Raw genomic sequence first — 20,138 nt, forward strand, 5'->3', positions numbered from 1 at the left:
ATGAAACCATACTTTTGAACCTGGCTTTATCTGATCTTCAGATTTATCGTCCCGGGATGTATGTAAATTAACACATATAATGCATATTTTGCATATTTAAACATATCATTTCAGAAAACTTGTAATACAATAAATCTTAGTCTTAATATAATTAATCAACTGGAGAAGTTTCATTGTGATAGCTATTAGTTAACTTTTTTTTCCCTATTCACCTACCATGTCTCACCATTAATACACATATTAATACATTCTCACCACAGCATTCATATTATATTCACATAATACAGTACATAATAAAACAGAAGTGATCAAAATAAAAGTGGTAAATGTATCTTACTTTAGAACTTCCAGTCCACAGTGTGGGCTCTTCAGTGAAGCACAGAGCAGCTCCACTAGTCCTGAGTCCTGCAGGTCGTTTTTACTGAGGTCCAGTTCTCTCAAATGGGAAGGATTAGAGCTGAGAGCTGAAGACACAGCTTCAACACCTGTATTACGGAGATGACAGCCAGCAAGTCTGTAAATGCAGATTAAATAAGAGATTATCAATACAAAATGAATGATACCTATAGTTCACTGTCATGGAAGTTAACTGGAACAAATCTAGTTATCTAGTATTTAGAGCAGCAGAGTGTGGAATAGACAACACCATGACAGCACAGAATGACAGGAAGATACCAATTTATATATCAAAGACTATGAAGACTGAATGTCAGTTTGATTTCCCCCAATATTATGAAAAAGAAGATCATAACCTCTCAGATGTTATTTTTTTTAGCGGCCAACTAAGAACATAAGTGACGGGTTGGAACAAGCATTTAAGGCGAGACATGGCAAGTGAAATCATGATTTTTCAATTTTGTGCTATTTTGCTTCCTAAACATGTTTTTTTTCAAACTAAAGCAAAAGAAACGTTCAAAATACAGATTTAGATGTTTATTTTAGTAGTTTATTTTAGCCAATGGCAGCTTGTTTTGCTGGGTGAAAATCCACCCTCTCTATTTTCATGATTGGTTGTTGGTACAAAGGAAGTGACCATATTTGGATCCAACCACAGTCAGCTCGAGGTCCAGACCTTTCTATTGATATATGGCATTATATGTTGTTGCCAAGGTTTGGATGAGATATTTTGTCTCAAATTAGTGGCTTCAAATAAAACGTTTTGGAATTTTACAATACAAATCTTTAAAGGCCGTTTTCTCAAAATGAGTTTTCCTCATACCTGGGACAAAGAATCTCCACTTCAGTTGCACTCACATACACCTACACAGTCACATACACACAGGAATAGCCATGCAGGCTATACGGCGGCGAGACAGGACGTTAGAGTAAACTGACAACGCTTGGCTTTCTGACATCCCTTACTCATCTACAACAATAGATTTGTTAACTACAACATGCGTGTGTGCACAGGATTGGTAAACAGCTGCTAATGCTATTATTAATATCATTATAAACGTGTCTGCACAGTGTGTGCGTCTGTCCACCATTGCAGATAAAACATGCGTGTGTGTGCACATGATTGGTACATGCGTAAATAACAGCTGCTAATGCTATTATTAATATCATTATAACTATTGCGTCTTCCACCATTGCAGAACATGTTTGCATGCATGCATCGCTGCCTTGCATGCTGTGTGCTACTGTTGAGTCTGTACTTTGACTGATTTATGGCATTGTCTTTCTGTTAAAATCCAACTATGTTAATTTAAGAACTCTGGACATATAGGTCATTGTTTATTAACTGTGCACACGTGTAGCCTATTGTATGTCAGACTGTATGTCTGACCCACAGTCACAATCCTTTAGTAATTAGGCTGTGACGTGCAAAGTCTCTCTCTCTCTCTCTCTCTCTCTCTCTCGGCACGCGACACACACAGGAATTGGGCTAATATAGGCTACCAATACAGGACGTTTACGTTATAATCTTGACTTTCATTAAATAACTGTCTTTAGTTAGAAATAGAGGGGGGAAATGGAAATGGTAGGGTTTTATTTTTGTTGGTATTTCACTTTGCTACTGATGATTGTAAGCAACAACAAGTATTGCATTGTGTGTTTGAGCTGACAGGCCCTTTTTCATGCCAATCAATCAAGTCATCTCAGGTCATCTAAAGCGGCAGATGCAAAAATAACTAATAACCCATCCGTTACTACATGTGGAGTCAACTCCCGCAATTACCTTCCCATAGTGCGCTGCAACGTAACTAGGATTTGCATAATAAAACAGAAGTGATCAAAATAAAAGTGGTAAATGTATCTTACTTTAGAACTTCCAGTCTACAGTGTGGGCTCTTCAGTGAAGCACAGAGCAGATCCACTAGTCCTGAGTACTGCAGGTCGCTTTCACTGAGGTCCAGTTCTCTCAAATGGGAAGGATTAGAGCTGAGAGCTGAAGACACAGCTTCAACACCTGTCTTACTGAGTTTACAGCCAGCAAGTCTGTAAATGCAGATTAAATAAGAGATGATCAAAACAAATGATACCTAGTTCACTGTCATGGAAGTTAACTAAAACATCTCCTATCTAGTTATCCAGACATAAACAGTATTGTGGAATAGACATGGGGTTCTCAACCTTTTTGGCCGGGGACCCCCAGGGATGCTTTGGCCATGTCTCGCGACCCCCCCCCCCCCCCAATACAAACTGAATTGCAAATTATGTTTTGGAAAATAATTTGGCGACCCACGGGTTGAGAACCCCTGGAATAGTAATGGAATAATTCCCCCCGCCCCCAATATTTTGAACTAAAGTTCATGGTTCCAAAAAATTTACTATTTTAGTTATTTTCCTTTTTTTCTTTGCTTTTTGTTTTTCTAAATGATTGCCGCAGCCCATAGCCATAGAGGCTATGGGCTTATAGGCATATAGGCCAACTTGTGAAAGCTGCATGCTTTTATTGTGAAGACATTGAAGCAGTCCTGTGCATGCAGACAGGGTTGACATTGAAGCAGTCCTGTGCATGCAGACAGGGTTGACATTGAAGCAGTCCTGTGCATGCAGACAGGGTTGACATTGAAGCAGTACTGACTGCGCATGCAGACAGGGTTGACATTGAAGCAGTACTGTGCATGCAGACAGGGTTGACATTGAAGCAGTCCTGTGCATGCAGACAGGGTTGACATTGAAGCAGTCCTGTGCATGCAGACAGGGTTGACATTGAAGCAGTCCTGTGCATGCAGACAGGGTTGACATTGAAGCAGTCCTGTGCATGCAGACAGGGTTGACATTGAAGCAGTACTGACTGCGCATGCAGACAGGGTTGACATTGAAGCAGTACTGTGCATGCAGACAGGGTTGAGATTGAAGCAGTCCTGTGCATGCAGACAGGGTTGACATTGAAGCAGTCCTGTGCATGCAGACAGGGTTGACATTGAAGCAGTCCTGTGCATGCAGACAGGGTTGACATTGAAGCAGTCCTGTGCATGCAGACAGGGTTGACATTGAAGCAGTCCTGTGCATGCAGACAGGGTTGAGATCGGGAAAACATGGAACCGGCTGTATAAAATGCTGCGTCATTGTAAATGGTGCATTTATGTATCACTTTTATCCAAAGCACATTTCTGTTTAAATTGAGGCGGACGGGAGGCAGACTTTCACTTCTGGTTAATTTCTGGTTTTATCTGTTGCCTAGCAACCTAGCATCATTCATACAGTACGTTGATGAAGAGCGCCATCTATACTAATCCACTGAAAAGACCATAGGACACAATATTGCGTGCTTGGCAGTCAAGCCATGGATTCGATGCGACGTAACATGACGTGATTGGCAGTCAAGTCAATGTGTTAACTACTAACCGAGCCTTTCTGCAGTTCCTCACAGCCGGGACCAGTCTCCTTAGCCCCTCCTCTGATGCGTTGTATTTGTCCAGGTCCAACTCCTCCAGAACCTCCTCTGACATCTGCAGCATGACGGCCAGAGCTGAACACTGGGTCTCAGACAGTTTCTCTGTTCTGTTCTCTGACTTCAGGAACTGTTGGACCTCCTGATGTAATGAGTGGTCGTTCATCTCCATCAGACAGTGGAAGATGTTGATACATCTGTCAGGAGAGGTATCACCTTTAGTTAACATCTTCTTTAGGTTCTGGATGGCTTTCTGGATCTCCTCGGGACTGTTCCCTATGTGACCCAGCAGGTCTCCTAACAGACTCTGGTTGGACTGCAGTGAGAGGCCATGAAGGAAGCGGACTAAGAGGTCCAGGTGGCCGTTTTTACACTCCAGGGATTTTTTGATAGCAGCTTCCAGGAAGTCTGAGAGGGTGTTCCTGTAGGATCTATCTCCCAGGAATGTGTTCAGGACCTCCATGTTCTCCTGTGTGAAACAGTGGAACAGGTAGACTGCAGCCAGAAACTCCTGGATGACCAGATGAACAAAGCTGTAGACCGTTTTCTGGAACAGCACACTCTCTGTTTTGAAGATCTGTGTGCACACTCCTGAGTACAGCGCGGCGTCTTTCACATCAAGACCACACTCTTCCAGGTCTTCTTGGTCGAACACGATGCTACTTTTCTTCAGGTGTTGAAACGCCAGCTTGCCCAGATTCAGAAGAACATCCCTGTCAGTCTTAGTGAGCTGCTGTTGATTCTCTCTCTTTTTTTTGTTTCTTTTCTTTTTTCTTTTTTCCCCCTCATGAGTCTCGTCATACTTCTGCTTCTTCGTGTTTGTCTGAACCAACAGGAAGTGGCAGCACATCTCAGTCAGGGTCTTGGGCAGCTGTCCTATCGTGGTGTGTGTCCTCAACATGTCCAACAGAACGGTAGCAATGATCCAACAGAAGAGTGGGATGTAACACATGATGTGGAGGCTCCTCCATGTCTTCAAGTGTGAGAGGACTCTGTCGGCCAGCTTCTCTTCACTGAATCTCTTCCTGAAGTACTTCTCCTTCTGGGGGTCTGTGAACCCTCGCACTTCTGTCACCATGTCAACAAATGCAGGAGGGATCCGATTGGCTGCTGCGGGTCTGGTGGTTATCCAGAGGAGGGCCTTGGGGAGCAGATCCCTCTTGATGAGGTTTGTCAACAGAGCATCCACCGATGATGTCACTGTGACATCAGAGATGATTTCATTTGTGTCGAAGTGCAACGGAGACCTGCTTTCATCGAGGCCATCGAAGATGAAGCAAACTTTCCAGGCAGCGAGCTGCTCTGCTGTGACCTTCTTTAACGTTGGGTGGAAATCATGGATCAGGTTCAGAAGACTGTACCGCTTATCTCTGACCAAGTTCAGCTCCCGGAATGAAAAGGGAACCAGGAGATCTATATCTTGATTCTCCAAACCTCTTGCCCAGTCCAGAGCAAACTTGCGCGCAGAGAATGTTTTTCCGATGCCAGCGATGCCATTGGTCAGAACTGTTTGGCTGGGTTTCTCTCTGCCAGGGAGGATGATCTTAAAGACTTTACAGCAGTTGATTGCATCGTCATGGAAGGTCTTCATGTTGGAAGTTCTCTCAAGCTGTATCACCTCATGTTGGCTATTAACCCCTTCACTCTGTCCCGCTGAGATGTAGAGCTCTGAGTAGGTGCTGGTGACGGAGTCTCCAGACTCTTCCGTCATGTGGTTTTTCACTCCACCAAGACTGTCCAAACTGACCTTCAAACTGACCTTATAATCGTTCAAATCAACCTGCAGACGGACATCTGAAATGAGAAGAACATGTATGTTTTATTATAAATATACACCTTTACGGCACAATTTGTTAAGAAATACAGCCAAAAATAACAACACAATAGGCTATCAGTTGATTTTTTCCCAGAGTTTAAAGTTGTTTAGCTTCATTATTTGCACTTCAATATAATTGTTGATACAGACAATAGTTAGAACATCCAATGTATTAGCATATTTTACCTTGTCCAGGTGTGGTTTGACTGGGTGTCTTCAGTCCAGGTGTGGTTTGACTGGGTGTCTTCAGTCCAGGTGTGGTTTGACTGGGTGTCTTCAGTCCAGGTGTGGTTTGACTGGGTGTCTTCAGTCCAGGTGTGGTTTGACTGGGCCTGGCTGTAAACAAGTTCTTGAGCTTAGTCCAGTTACCCTGGGTAAACATAGTACCTTTCCTTTCCTTTTTGGGTGTCTTCAGTCCAGGTGTGGTTTGACTGGGTGTCTTCAGTCCAGGTGTGGTTTGACTGGGTGTCTTCAGTCCAGGGTTCTGCTCAGTCACAACGCTGTGGACATGAACACAATATTTATTATATGTACCTACATGTTAACCTGACGCTGCCAGATGAGGGCGGTATTGGGGAAACATATTCCCCAACACAACACTCATCTGGGATCTCTGACGGAGTTGAGCTGAGTCAGATCTGCTTCGTACCGAACCAATCAGCGTGAGCTAAGGGCGGGATATGTGCGAAACCGGATGTGAAGCTATATAGACACGTCAATATGATTGGTTGTGTTTGCACGCCCACACGGTGATAGACAGACGCTCCCATCCAATCATCTACCATGTATCTTGAAAAAAAGGAACAGCCCCGTCATCAAATTTGCTTCCGCGATCCCAGATCCCAATAAGCTGTGAAACAAATTTGTGTAGCAAGCTTCTTGGATCTGGCAGCGTCAGGTTACCTACATGTAGCCCAGTGGCAAATATGCCTGCAGTTCTATGTAAATCCACCAGGTGGCACTGTTACTTTAAGAGTGCCATTTTCTGGGGGTCAAGGGTTACACTGTGTTTGTGGGGTTTCTTTAAAGAGATCTTGATGGTAAAAATGCTTTACTTTCATTGTAGATTTTCAGATACACATAAGCACATTGTTGATGCAGTATATATTCTTTCATGAGTTTATGTCAAGATGATTAAGAATACATGTTGATGGTTGCAGATTGTAAACAAGAAGCTGTGAATAGAATACATGTTGATGGTTGCAGATTGTAAACAAGAAGCTGTGAATAGAATACATGTTGATGGTTGCAGATTGTAAACAAGAAGCTGTGAATAGTCGTGCTTAAAACTTGGCTGTGTTTCTTTGTACGTCCTGCTTCTTTGTGTTGTTGTGTCAACATCTCATGCATCATTTATTTTATTATGATGTAAGGAAATTGCAAGTTTGTTGATAATGTTGCTAATGTGTTTCTCAGTGGAAAGGGAAGCTTTTGAGTTTAATGTATATATATTTTTTATCGTAAGGGATTGTGATATCTTTCCTCTTTGTTTGTTTGCCCTAGAAAGAGCCTCTACCGTATGTTGTGGGTTTTGAATGATTGATCTACACACATTCATAAAGTGTAGTGCATAGTGTATGCAGATTATACTGCCAATTATCCTGTGTGTGTGTGTGTGTGTGTGTGTGTGTGTGTGTGTCTGTCTCATATCTTCACTATATATATATATTCATAATAACTAGGCTATGTAAGTTTGGCCACCGTGCTAATTTGATGGTTAGTGGGGTGAGACACATTGTCTAGTCAGAGGGGCTGGTCTGAGAATCTTCCTTCACCTCAGAGGATCTCAGCCCAGTACCCTGTAAAGAAAGCCATTGTCCAAGTCCTTCTGAAGCTTGTGGTGTTGGAGAGGTGTTGAGACAACATTATATAGTCTATTCTCTGCTGTGTTGGAGAGGTGTTGAGACAACATTACTATAGTCTATTCTCTGCTGTGTTGGAGAGGTGTTGAGACAACATTATATAGTCTATTCTCTGCTGTGTTGAGACAACATTACTATAGTCTATTCTCTGCTGTGTTGGAGAGGTGTTGAGACAACATTATATAGTCTATTCTCTGCTGTGTTGAGACAACATTACTATAGTCTATTCTCTGCTGTGTTGAGACAACATTACTATAGTCTATTCTCTGCTGTGTTGAGACAACATTACTATAGTCTATTCTCTGCTGTGTTGGAGAGGTGTTGAGACAACTAGGGGTTACGTATGTAACCAAAGTTATATAACAGCGAGCAAGGCTGCTCACTTATGGGAGTTTGCGCCCCCTAGCGTAAACACAGAAGCATTATATAAACTCACAGACAATTTTGGCTGGGACTTTGAGACGTGATGACGTTGAGAACCGCCCACCGGTGCGCTAGTATAAAGCGCGTCAACGTCCCTTAGTCTCCATTCGATAACAATTGTTCTCTTCTCAAGCAACAAGAAGGGAATCCTAGTGAGCAGCCTTGCTCGCTGTTATATAACTTTGGTTACATACGTAACCCCTAGTTATATTAATCAGCTTAGCAAGGCTGCTCACTTATGGGAGACTTTCTTAACTCCCTTATTGTCATCGCGAAGTCTGGACCCGTACCATCTGTGAGCAAGGACCACAGTACGTCCCCAAAAGGACTACTGCCCCTCCTTGGGAAAGCCAACCAGGCCCAGGTCTGTCATAAGCGCCTAAGAGGAGCCGACAGAACCACCAGCCCAGCACCCTGGAGAAGACCAATGTCCCCCCAGGGAGCCAAGTCACTCCACTAACTGGAGGCCACGCTCAGGACCGCATGCGCCATCGGCGCTGCTGTCACATCCAGCCTATAGAAGGTGGCAAAAGTGGAAGACGATGCCCAACTTGCAGCGGAACAAACATCCTGAACAGAGACCCCCCTACAGAGGGCCCAGGATGACGCCATACCCCTCGTGGAATGCGCCTTCAACCCTATGGGAGGCACCATATTCCTACCAGAGTAAGCCCGCTCTATAGCCTCCACGATCCACTGGGAAAGCCTAATCTTCGAGATAGGCAGTCTCACAGTCTTGGGATCCCAGGAGACAAACAGCTGTGTAGTCTTCCTTGTCGCCTTAGTTTTGTCCAAATACAACCTCAATGCCCTCACCGGACAGAGGTTATGCCTCCTCCTCTCCTCCTCAGAGGCAAAGGGGGGCGGACAGAACGCCACCAGGTCCATCGGTACCGGGGTAGCCAGGCGGTTCTTAGGTAAAAACGCCGGATTGGTCTTCATGACCACCCTAGCATCCCCATTAAACCTCATGCATTCCGCACTCGTGGACAACGCATGGATATCACCGACCCTCTTAGCGGTCACCAAAGCTATTAACAACGCTGTCTTCAGCGACAATAGCTTCATACTCAACTCCTCCATGGGCTCAAACGGTGGTCGGGACAGAGAGTCCAGAACCAAAGCAAGGTCCCATGAAGGAACCAAAGACTTAGTCACCGGAAGGAGACGACTAGCTCCCTTCATGAACTGGCGTACCAGCGGGAGCTGGCCCACCGTCTTGTCCTCAAAACCGATGTGGCAGGCAGAGATAGCAGCCAGATACACCTTGACAGTACTAAAGGCTCTGCCTTTATCCAAGAGGTCCTGGAGGAACGACAGAACGACCCTCACTGGCGCTTGAAAAGGCACCACTTGAGCTGGTGAACACCAGTCCTCAAACAATCGCCATCTCAAATCATAGGCGTCCCTGGTCGACTGCGCCCTCGCACACTGAATAGTGTTGATGACGCTCTGGGGAAGACCCTCCGCGCCAAGATTCAGCCTTTCACGGGCCAGGCCCAGAGGTCTAGATCTTCCGGCCGCGGGTGGAATATCTCGCCCCCCGCCTGAGTCAATAGGTCCCTGCGTACTGGAAGCTGCCAGGGCCGATCGTACAGGAGAGGGACAATGTCTGACCTCCAAGAGCCCCATCCTGGGGCCACTAGGATCACCGACAGGCACTGCGTCCTCACCCTCTCCAGTGTGGGAAGGATGAGAGACAGCGGGGGAAAGGCGTAAAGAAGGCCCCGGGGCCAACGGTGCGCCAAGGCATCCAAGCCCAGCGGCGCCGTCCCTGCTATGGAGAAAAACAGAGGACACTTGCTGTTTTCTTCCGACGCAAACAGATCCACTCGTGGCTCGCCGAACCTCTCCCATATCTGCTTGGCCACTGTCTTGTGCAGCGACCAAGCCGCGTAGAGGTACCGGCCCCTGGACAACAGATCCGCTCCCGTGTTCAGGAGTCCCGGAACATGGGAGGCCCTGACCGACAGAAGGTGCTCGTCGCACCATAACGTCAGTCTGTGTGCTAGCGCATGCAGTTTGGTGGACCTTAGTCCCCCCTGCTTGTTGATATAGCACATCGTCGTCGTGTTGTCCGTCCTGACCAGGACATGGGAACCGCTGATGAAATGTTCGAAATGCTGCAACGCCAACATCACCGCCATCAGCTCCAGGTAATTTATGTGTAGTCGCAGAGACGACTCTGAGTCCGCATAAATTAGCCAATCGTCCACGTACATTGCTATCCGAACGCCCCGTTGACGTAGCGGAGCGACGGCTGCTTGCGTACATTTCACAAAAGTCCTCGGACTCAGTGACAGTCCGAACGGAAGGACCAGATATTCGTATATCTGTCCCCTGAAGCCGAACCGTAGGAATTTCCTGTGTGGCGGGTAGATGGGGATGTGGAAATACGCGTCTCTGAGATCGAGAGTAGTATACCAGTCCCCTCGACGCATCATACGCAGCAGAGCCTTGCTCGTGAGCATTTTGAAGCGAAACACCTTCAAATAGCCGTTCAGAGCCCGTAGGTCTAGAATGGGCCGCATGCCCCCCCCCTTCTTTTTCACGAGAAAGTAGCGGGAGTAAAACCCGGTGTTGCTCTGCTCCGCCGACACCACACGTATAGCCTTTTTCTCCAACAGAGATGTTACCTCGTCTTGGAGAATTTCGGCTGCCTGACCACTCGCTTGCGAGAAGAGAACGCTCCCACAGGTGGGAGGTCTTCTGGCAAACTGTAGTTTGTAACCTTTCGAGATGGTGTTCAACACCCAAGGATGAGCACCACAACGATTCCACTCCTGTAGACACAGCGCCAGAGGGGTCGAAGCCAGCTCCAAGCCGTTTTGTGGCGGAGCGGCGCAACGTACGGTCGGAACTCGGGTCTTGAGCCTCTGTTCTGCCGTACGGACCCTGGGCTCTGGTGCCGTGTCCGAGGTGGTTACACTTGCATTTCGGCCGACAGCCACAGGCCCCCTTGGAGGCCCGGGCCGTGGGCCCAACCCCTTGAGTTTCAAATGTCGACCCACGAGACCGGCTTTCAGTAGAGAACACTGCTTTATTAAAGAAAGTGGTGGTACAGAAAACCTTGGAGAGACATTTATTAACAAACAAGTCTTCTTCCTGTCTGCGTGGAGAGTGTCCTGCATGAGGCCCGTGGCCGCTATGTTGCGCTTTAGAGAAACTCGGGGACGGGTGGGGGAGACAGTGTCCGGTGTCCCCCCTTGGGGCGGGTCTGGTTATTTCGGCTCCCCGCCGGGTGGTCCACCCTTCCTGGCATTGCGGGGGCCGCCGGCCGGAGACGCCGAGGGGCGTCTAGGCCTGTCGCCCTTCCTGCGGGTGCGCGGTGGACGGGAGGACGAGGCCGCTGCTGGCGGAGCCCTCTGACCTGCAGGGAACTTGGGCCCCGTGAAGGTGCTCGTCCTGGACCTGGAACGATCGTCCCTTTCCTCGGGGCGGTCGTAGGACGGCCTGTAGGGCGGAGCCTGTTTGGGCCGTGCTCTGGACGCCGGGAGGCAGGCGCCGATGACCTCCGTGTCGGTCTTCGTTTGCCCGTCGCGGGAGCGCATCTCTTCGAGCATGGACGCGAAGAGCGTTGAGGTGGAGACCTTCTGCTTTAGCGGGTTGCGTCCCACATTGGGGGACAGCTCCAGCCACCTGGCCCTCTCGAGAACCAGAAGCCTCGCCATGGTCCCGCCCACCATCTCAGTCTGGGCCTGAGTGAGACGGAGGAGCTCGAGGTGCAGGCGCCTCAACTCATCCATGTGCTCGGGGGTAGGTGTGTCACCCGCCTCGAGCAGGACATGGGACGCTGACCCTTGCAGAAGGGTCGCAGCGTTCAGCGCTCTGGCCGCAGTCGAGGCGCACTTGTACGCTGCCTTATTCATCTTGGAATCGTCCTTGTCCGAAGGCAAGGAGAAGTCCGGGTCCTCGTGGAAGACGTTGGGATTAACGCCCATGAGCCATCCGGCGAAGGACTTGTCCATGGGAGGCATGGCCTCGAGGCCTGCTTCCCGTTGACCCGCGCAGTCCAGCAGCTTCATGCCTCCGGTCAGAGAGGCGGAGGCTGAGTAAGGCTGTTTCCAAGACATCATGAGGGATTTCAGAAACCCGTCATCGATGGGGATCTCAGCCTTGATCTGGGACTTCACTGGGTTGCCCTGAATCCTCTTGCGGAACTGCTCGCATAGGGTGTCCTTAGACACCGGAGGTTCGAGGCTGGCCGGCCAGACCAGTCCACAGCGGATTGTGGCCTTCTTGAAGAGGTCGACTATGTCGGTGTTATCATAGTGGAGCTCTGGTTCGGCCGGAGCAACTGGGGCCATCTGAGCTATAGCGGCGTCGGCCGGTGCAACCGTAGCAGTGCTTGGTGTCGCGATGGGGGCGGCGACGTCGGCCACCTGAACGGCCTTGACGACTGGAGGCGGGACCGCCATTTCGGTGTCGCTCTCGCCGTCGCTCTCCTCGTTATCCTCCTCCTCTCCAGAGGTGTAGGAGGATGCTGAGTCCTGAGATGAGGACTCGTCGGAGTCCATCTCAGCGTCGCGCTCTGGGAGAGCTCGTACCCGGCCCGCGTCGTCGTCTGCAAGGATGACGACGTCAGGGGCGTCGGAGAGCGGCGCCTCCATGTAGCGGTTAGGGTCAGCTGCCTCCCTAGAGGCTTCCTGACGCTGGGCCTCGTCCTCTCTCCCCTGTGCGTGGGCGTCCCGTTGGGTTCGGTACGCCCTGTGGGCGCGCTTCTGCCTGCTACGCTTCAGCAAGTCGGAAAAGGTGAAGCAATGCGGGCATCGCTCCGGGTTTTCCATCGCTTCCACAGCATGGCCATAGCCCAGGCAGTAGAGACACTCGTCATGCAAGTCGTCATGGGCGAGCAGGCCCTTGCAGGTCTTGCACGCCCTTTGTATGCACTGGCTGTGAGCGTCCGCCCGGGCGTGGCGGCGTTGGCGACGGGTCGTGGTCTCTGCCATCACACGAGGCTAGGAAGCACGTGGAAACGAAGAGCAGAGTTAAAAGCAGCCACGTAGGTGGAGGCTTCGTGGGCGAACACGTTACAGGCAAGGCTCGCTGGTTCATATAACCCTGGTTACAACAGTAACCGCGAGTTTAATCAACCAGTTTCACAAGGCTGCGCGAACACGTTACAGGCAAGGCTCGCTGGTTCATATAACGCTGGTTACAACAGTAACCGCGAGTTTAATCAACCAGTTTCACAAGGCTGCGCGTTTCAGATCACCACGCTGCCGCGGGCTCGAAAGGCCGCGGGACGTTGTATGTGGAGGCCGAGAAAAGAGCTATTATTTAGCTGTTAATGCAGGCCGTCAACACAAACGTGAGAGCTAAACAGAAATATTACTATATGCTGTTCAGAATACCGCGCCGCCACGGGCTAGAAGGGCCGCGGGGCGTTGTATGTGGAGGCCGAGAAAAGAGCTATTATTAGCTGCTAATGCAGGCCGTCAACACAAACGTGAGAGCTAAACAGAAATATTACTATATGCTGTTCAGAGTACCACGCCGCCACGGGCTAGAAAGGCCGCGGGGCGTTGTGTGTGGAGGCCGAGAAAAGAGCTATTATTAGCTGTTAATGCAGGCCGTCAACACAGACGTGAGAGCTAAACAGAAAAATTACTATATGCTGTTCAGAATACCATGCCGCCACGGGCTTGAAGGGCCGCGGGGCGTTGTGTGTGGAGGCCGAGAAAAGAGCTATCACTAGCTGTTAACGCAGGCCGTCAACACAAACGTGAAAGCTAAGCAGAAATATTACTATATTTTGTGCAGCTCACCACGCTGTCACGGGCTTCGAGGCCGCGGTACGTGCGTGTGTTGTGTCGGCTACAGCAGGCTAATGGTAGCAGCCACCGATGCCGGCACACGTGAGGAAACTAGCAAAGGGTCGAGACCGTTTCTAGCCCGTCACGCGTTCGGGACCTTAAGTCACCGAAGTTTGTGTGGAGGCAAAAACACGCTATTGCTAGCCGTGTCAAAGACCGTCACACGGGTAAAGAAACTTAGCAGGGCCGAGCCACCACACAAGTTACATTACCCACCAAGTTATTATTAACCTTGGTTAAGGAAAACGGACTTACCGTTTTTCTTTACTTCTCGAAGCCTCTAGGAAAGCAGTTTCCGCGGTACCGAGAAGTTTCTTGTCCTTATGGAAATAACTCAGATGCTAAACCTTAGGGAGACTTCGCTTGCGCTGTGTTACACACATGAGAAGAAACAAATGAATGGAGACTAAGGGACGTTGACGCGCTTTATACTAGCGCACCGGTGGGCGGTTCTCAACGTCATCATGTCTCAAAGTGCCAGCCAAAATTGTCTGTGAGTTTATATAATGCTTCTGTGTTTACGCTAGGGGGCGCAAACTCCCATAAGTGAGCAGCCTTGCTAAGCTGATTAATATAACATTACTATAGTCTATTCTCTGCTGTGTTGAGACAACATTACTATAGAGCGCAGCAGTCCCGCCCCCTTTCAGAAAAGCGAGTGGCCCAGGAAATGAAACTCCAATGCATTTTTCCATCGGCACTTCGAATATAATTTATTTAAAGACGGTTACGCCGCGGACAAAGCCAATTCGGATCATGACAAATCATGACAATGAACACAATGTTTTGGGACGATCAAATAATTTATAAGACGAAAAACAAAACAAATAGTGTTGTCTCCTGCCTTTATTTTCTTCTTTCTAATGATTTGATCGTCCCAAAACATTGTGTTCATTGTCATGATTTGTCATGATCCGAATTGGCTTTGTCCGCGGCGTAACCGTCTTTAAATAAATTATATTCGAAGTGCCGATGGAAAAATGCATTGGGGTTTCATTTCCTGGGCCACTCGCTTTTCTGAAAGGGGGCGGGACTGCTGCGCTCTATAGTCTGTTCTCTTATCGTCATACATCATCTTACATCGTGCACATTCCGTGCTCAACCAATCAAATCATAACAAATGTCATTCCTGCCAATCAAAATTTGAGTCCTCACTTTTGTCCTTCAATGTTTGTGTTTACACAAACACTCAAAGCTGGACATAAAAAAGTGATGGGGACAAGCATGAATATTATATCCATCAGAGGGCGTCTTTTAAAGTCTTTTAATGTTTTCTATAGGTGATATTATTGTTAATTTTAATGTTCTGTGTTTTAAAGCTGATGTTTATGTTGTTGGTGTAGGCCTATTCACAGTTCACACTCACTTGCACACACACACACACACACACACACTCAACCCCTCTCACACTGACGTAAGCACACACTACCTCCTGCAAACATGTACGCGTGCGGGACCACGCACGCACGCACGCACGCACGCGCACACACACACACACACACACACACACACACACACAAGACATCTTTGTATTGGTGAGTAGGTGAAACGTTTTCGCTACAGAGGGGAGGCTGGTCTGCATTTCATGGGAGAGCAGGAAGAGAACAGTCCCATAGCCTAAATGCAGGAAGAGAACAGTCCCATAGCCTGAATGCATGAAGAGAACAGTCCCATAGCCTGAATGCATGAAGAGAACAGTCCCATAGCCTGAATGCAGGAAGAGAACAGTCCCATAGCCTAAATGCAGGAAGAGAACAGTCCCATAGCCTAAATGCAGGAAGAGAACAGTCCCATAGCCTGAATGCAGGAAGAGAACAGTCCCATAGCCTAAATGCAGGAAGAGAACAGTCCCATAGCCTAAATGCAGGAAGAGAACAGTCCCATAGCCTAAATGCAGGAAGAGAACAGTCCCATATCCTGAATGCAGGAAGAGAACAGTCCCATAGCCTAAATACAGGAAGAGAACAGTCCCATAGCCTAAATGCAGGAAGAGAACAGTCACATAGCCTAAATGCAGGAAGAGAACAGTCCCATAGCCTAAATGCAGGAAGAGAACAGTCCCATAGCCTAAATGCAGGAAGAGAACAGTCCCATAGCCTAAATGCAGGAAGAGAACAGTCCCATAGCCTAAATGCAGGAAGAGAACAGTCCCATAGCCTGAATGCATGAAGAGAACAGTCCCATAGCCTAAATGCAGGAAGAGAACAGTGCCATAGCCTAAATGCATGAAGAGAACAGTCACATAGCCTGAATGCAGGAAGAGAACAGTCCCATAGCCTGAATGCAGGAAGAGAACAGTCCCATAGCCTGAATGCATGAAGAGAACAGTCCCATAGCCTGAATGTATGAAGAGAACAGTCCCATAGCCTGAATGCAGGAAGAGAACAGTCCCATAGCCTAAATGCAGGAATAGAACAGTCCCATAGCCTAAATGCATGAAGAGAACAGTCCCATAGCCTAAATGCATGAAGAGAACAGTCCCATAGCCTAAATGCAGGAAGAGAACAGTCCCATAGCCTAAATGCAGGAAGAGAACAGTCCCATAGCCTAAATGGGAGAGCAGGAAGAGAACAGTCCCATAGCCTAAATGCAACGACAGCAACAGTCCCATAGCCTAAATGCAACGACAGCAAAGTGCATTAGGCTATGGATCAGAACTATTATTGTACCAAACTAAATGACTCACCAGTTGTATTCATATCCCCCACATGGTGTCTCACGTCATCAATTAGTGCCTCTTCACGGTCACACGGACGCTCTAGCCCAGGGACCCCCCTAGCTCAGGGGCCCCCCTAACTCTAAACAAACCCATAGACTTGGCTGCCACATGACTTACGGTACTTTCGGTAATCCGTGCATAGAATAACAGTTGCATAGATAGATTTGTCCAAATTAACTTGTTTACTTATAGTTTACTGTTAAAGCTTCATCACTAACTTTAGAAATGTAGGCCTATAGGAGAACCGGAGAAATATCAGGAGCACCCACCAAATTGTAAGTAGCATCATTTTTTATTCATTAGGAAAAATAAATAATAATGTAACAGTGCAGTTTAAATGTATAGCAGGATTAAAATACTTTAGCAGGACATGATAATGTAACACTGTGGTTTATACTAGTAATGGAGGATTAACATACTTTGTATGTGGAGACTCTGCTCTGTGGATGAGATGTTTGTCAGCTCCCTCCTCCTCTCTCTCCTCACGGAGACTCATCTCTGCTCTGTGGACGAGATGTTTGTCAGCTCCCTCCTCCTCTCTCTCCTCACGGAGACTCATCTCTGCTCTGTGGAGGAGATGTTTGTCAGCTCCCTCCTCCTCTCTCTCCTCACGGCAACTCATCTCTGCTCTGTATTAAACCTGTCAAGATCACATAGTCACAATACACCACACAACAGTCAATGTTTGCTGTATATCCCTGTAAAGCCTGGATTCATTTCTACTTAAAAATAGATACTTTTTAAGAGAAAACTACTTTTTACTACTAGGACTTATCAGAGGAAATTTTATGCACATTTATAATAATTATTAAAATAATAATAATAAATAAATAATTTACATCTTTCACTATAATAAATATAACATGTTTCAGAGATGTCCAGAGATTTTTAATTTGTGTGAATTTCAGCCTCTGTGGGGGGGGGGGGGGGGGGGGGGTATTTATATGCAAATACCATGACCAATGGCATTGCAATGAACATCAATGATGATGTTTAGGTGAAAAAAGAACCTACATTAAATATATGAATTAATGAATTAAAATATGTTGCATCATTGCAACGCTTGGTGTTACAGGGATATACACAATGTGCGCACACGCCCACGCACAAAATGTCGCCAGGCAACAAGGGATACGCCTTGTCCTGTTAAATAGTCTCCCTATCTATAAAGGTCACACTCCAGTTTTTAATGAACTGGCTCCCTCACTATGAAGCCCTACTCGGACACAGGAGTGTATACTGAGACTATTTGCCGTAGGATACTTGACTCCCAGCTTGTCGACGGTCCTAATCATAAGGCCACACTCATTTTCATTAATAAGCCTAGCACATGAACAACCCATAACACACTAGGACCATTATTAATACCTTATTTGATGACCGCTACCCTACTAATCGCGCGTGCACTTGGTGAATGACTGGTTTTGTTGTTTAAAGTCTATATATTCTAGACCTAGAGTGTTGTTTTACATTGGTGTGGTTAGAGGTAACACATTAAACTCTTTAAGATGCATGAACCTATATTTTACTCTGACAAGGAGGTCAAAACCCCAATGGTGGAATGAATCCCACAGTGTCAAATAATTATCTTGAAACAATTGCTTTAAATACAGATATAAGTTCTATTTTGGAATAGCAGTCATAGCTTTTAGTAATAACTCAGGTTGAAGCAGTTCAAATCAGCTAATACAAATTGATTAGTCAATAGAATCAATCAATAACAATTATAATAAAAATCAAAACATTCACTTCCCACAAAGTTCCTGTCTTGATTCAAGGTTCAGTTCTACTTAAAATCTATTCCATCGCCTCAGTCCTGATGATGCATTGAGTCCGGAGTGAGGATTTAAGGTGATCAATCTCGTTCCTCGCCACTATACAATTATTAGAATTTAGAGTTCCCGGGTTTAAAATCCCCGGAGCTAACTCCCCATAATTGGGAGCCCCTTATGCCAATATGTTTCCACCAAGTTTGGCTAAATTTGAATACCCCATCTATTAGTCTATCATCTTAATGTAATTTTTAGTCTCAAGTATAACTTGGAAAAATGACTAAGTATGATCTTTCAATAGCCTATGGGTTCTGACTATACAGGGTTAGGGTTAGGGTTAGGGTTTTCCATGTAATCAGGACAGACATACTAAATGTCTGTCCTGATTACATGGAAACGAAGAAGCCCACTGGTGACTTTGGTCACCCTTATTTATACCTTAAAGGTTTTATGACATTCATTTTCATTTATCTTTCTTTTTCTTTTTTCTTTTAGGTTTTATGACCTCAGAGTCATAAAAGAGCACCTGTTTGAGCCAGAAAACCCCAGATCACAGAAGATCTACTGAATGTTAAAAGTTCATGTTTTTTGGGTGCAATTGAGATTAGAAAACCTAAAAAAAAATAAGAACAATTCCAAAACCTTTTTTTTAATGTCACAATCCCTTTAATCCATGGGCCGTATCACCTCCTCTTTTCCGGACCCAGTACCTCATCTCTCAGCATTTTCATATCATGTTTTTACAGTCACACCATGCACTGTCTGCATTTCACCATACAGGATGTCAGTGACAGGATGTCGGTTGTCTTGACCACATGATCAACTTGTTCTCCTTTCTTCAGTTCGCAAATGTTAGCAAATAACCGTGTCTCTTCCTATGTCTGTTTCAAAGGCAGGGCCCATGCCCATAGTGGCTATTACCCCATTTCCTTGGTGACCTTTTCCCCAGTCATATCCCTGTATATGCGTCCTATAGGTCAATCACACCATAGTCTCCATTATACTACTGTCTGCATCTCTGGGCTATCTGCAAGACCAGTAATCTGTTTCCCACAGCTCACATAGTTAGCACCCAGAGTTACATAATATGCCATCGGTTAGTTTCCGTTTGCTATAAGTATTTAGTATCAGCTTTTTCATACAAAAATACTTCTGATGCTTCACTATATACCTTTACCAGGTTCTATCTAACCGTATGACACCATTCATTTATTTTCTTCTATAAGTGCATGCCTAAATGCATGTTAGACCTTTTCTCCTCGCCTCTCCCTAGCCCCTGAGTGGGGTAGGAGGAAAGGCCTCAGGGCCCCCTAGCCCCTGAGTGGGGCGGAGGAAAGGCCTCAGGGCCCCCTAGCCCCTGAGTGGGGCGGAGGAAAGGCCTCAGGGCCCCCTAGCCCCTGAGTGGGGCCCCTGAGTGGGGCGGAGGAAAGGCCTCAGGGCCTCACGGTTCATCTTATCTTATCTCCCTTCCGTTAACGAGGCCCCCCTAACCCCCCCCCTCCCCCTCTAACCCCCCCCCCCCTCCTTCACACTCACGCACATATCGCAATTTGCAAGCAACTTTCACTGTGTGTTGTTAGTTGTATATTAAATTATTAAAGTATTTTTAATTTAATATACAACAAGATATATTAGTGAACGAAAACCTGAACCTGAACCATAATTAAATAACAAATAGGCACACACACGCTGCTGTTTTGCAGGTGCTCCTCCTGTCCTGTCTGTCTGTCTCTCTCTATCACTGTGGTCTGTCCGTGACCAACTGACCATGCACGTTCGACAGTCTATTTAGATTGCCTCGCAGTCGCTAGTCGCTGCAGGACTGTCAACTGTCAATTATATTAATGTGCAGCCAAAATATATGGTAGCCTACTGGTGGTGGTGGGCTG

The 20,138-nt window shown here is 46.9% G+C and overlaps 1 protein-coding gene across 1 annotated transcript in view; it reads right to left on the reverse strand.

Moving 5' to 3' along the window:
* The window catches only part of LOC308331799 (NACHT, LRR and PYD domains-containing protein 1b allele 1-like), a 32,798-nt gene extending 15,794 nt beyond the window's left edge, over nucleotides 1-17,004 (reverse strand). The window contains exons 1-4 of the mRNA XM_080787292.1: nucleotides 16,897-17,004; nucleotides 5,844-6,157; nucleotides 3,964-5,635; nucleotides 338-514 (exon numbers count right to left, since the gene is read on the reverse strand). Coding sequence (XP_080643418.1) covers nucleotides 338-514; nucleotides 3,964-5,635; nucleotides 5,844-6,157; nucleotides 16,897-16,973 — 2,240 coding nt within the window. The 5' untranslated portion in view covers nucleotides 16,974-17,004. The remainder of the gene's footprint in view (nucleotides 1-337; nucleotides 515-3,963; nucleotides 5,636-5,843; nucleotides 6,158-16,896) is intronic.
* Between the last annotated feature and the right edge of the window lie 3,134 nt (nucleotides 17,005-20,138).

This window comes from Protomyctophum bolini, assembly GCF_963924005.1.
Source record: "Protomyctophum bolini genome assembly, chromosome: 17".
Lineage (NCBI taxonomy): Eukaryota > Metazoa > Chordata > Actinopteri > Myctophiformes > Myctophidae > Protomyctophum > Protomyctophum bolini.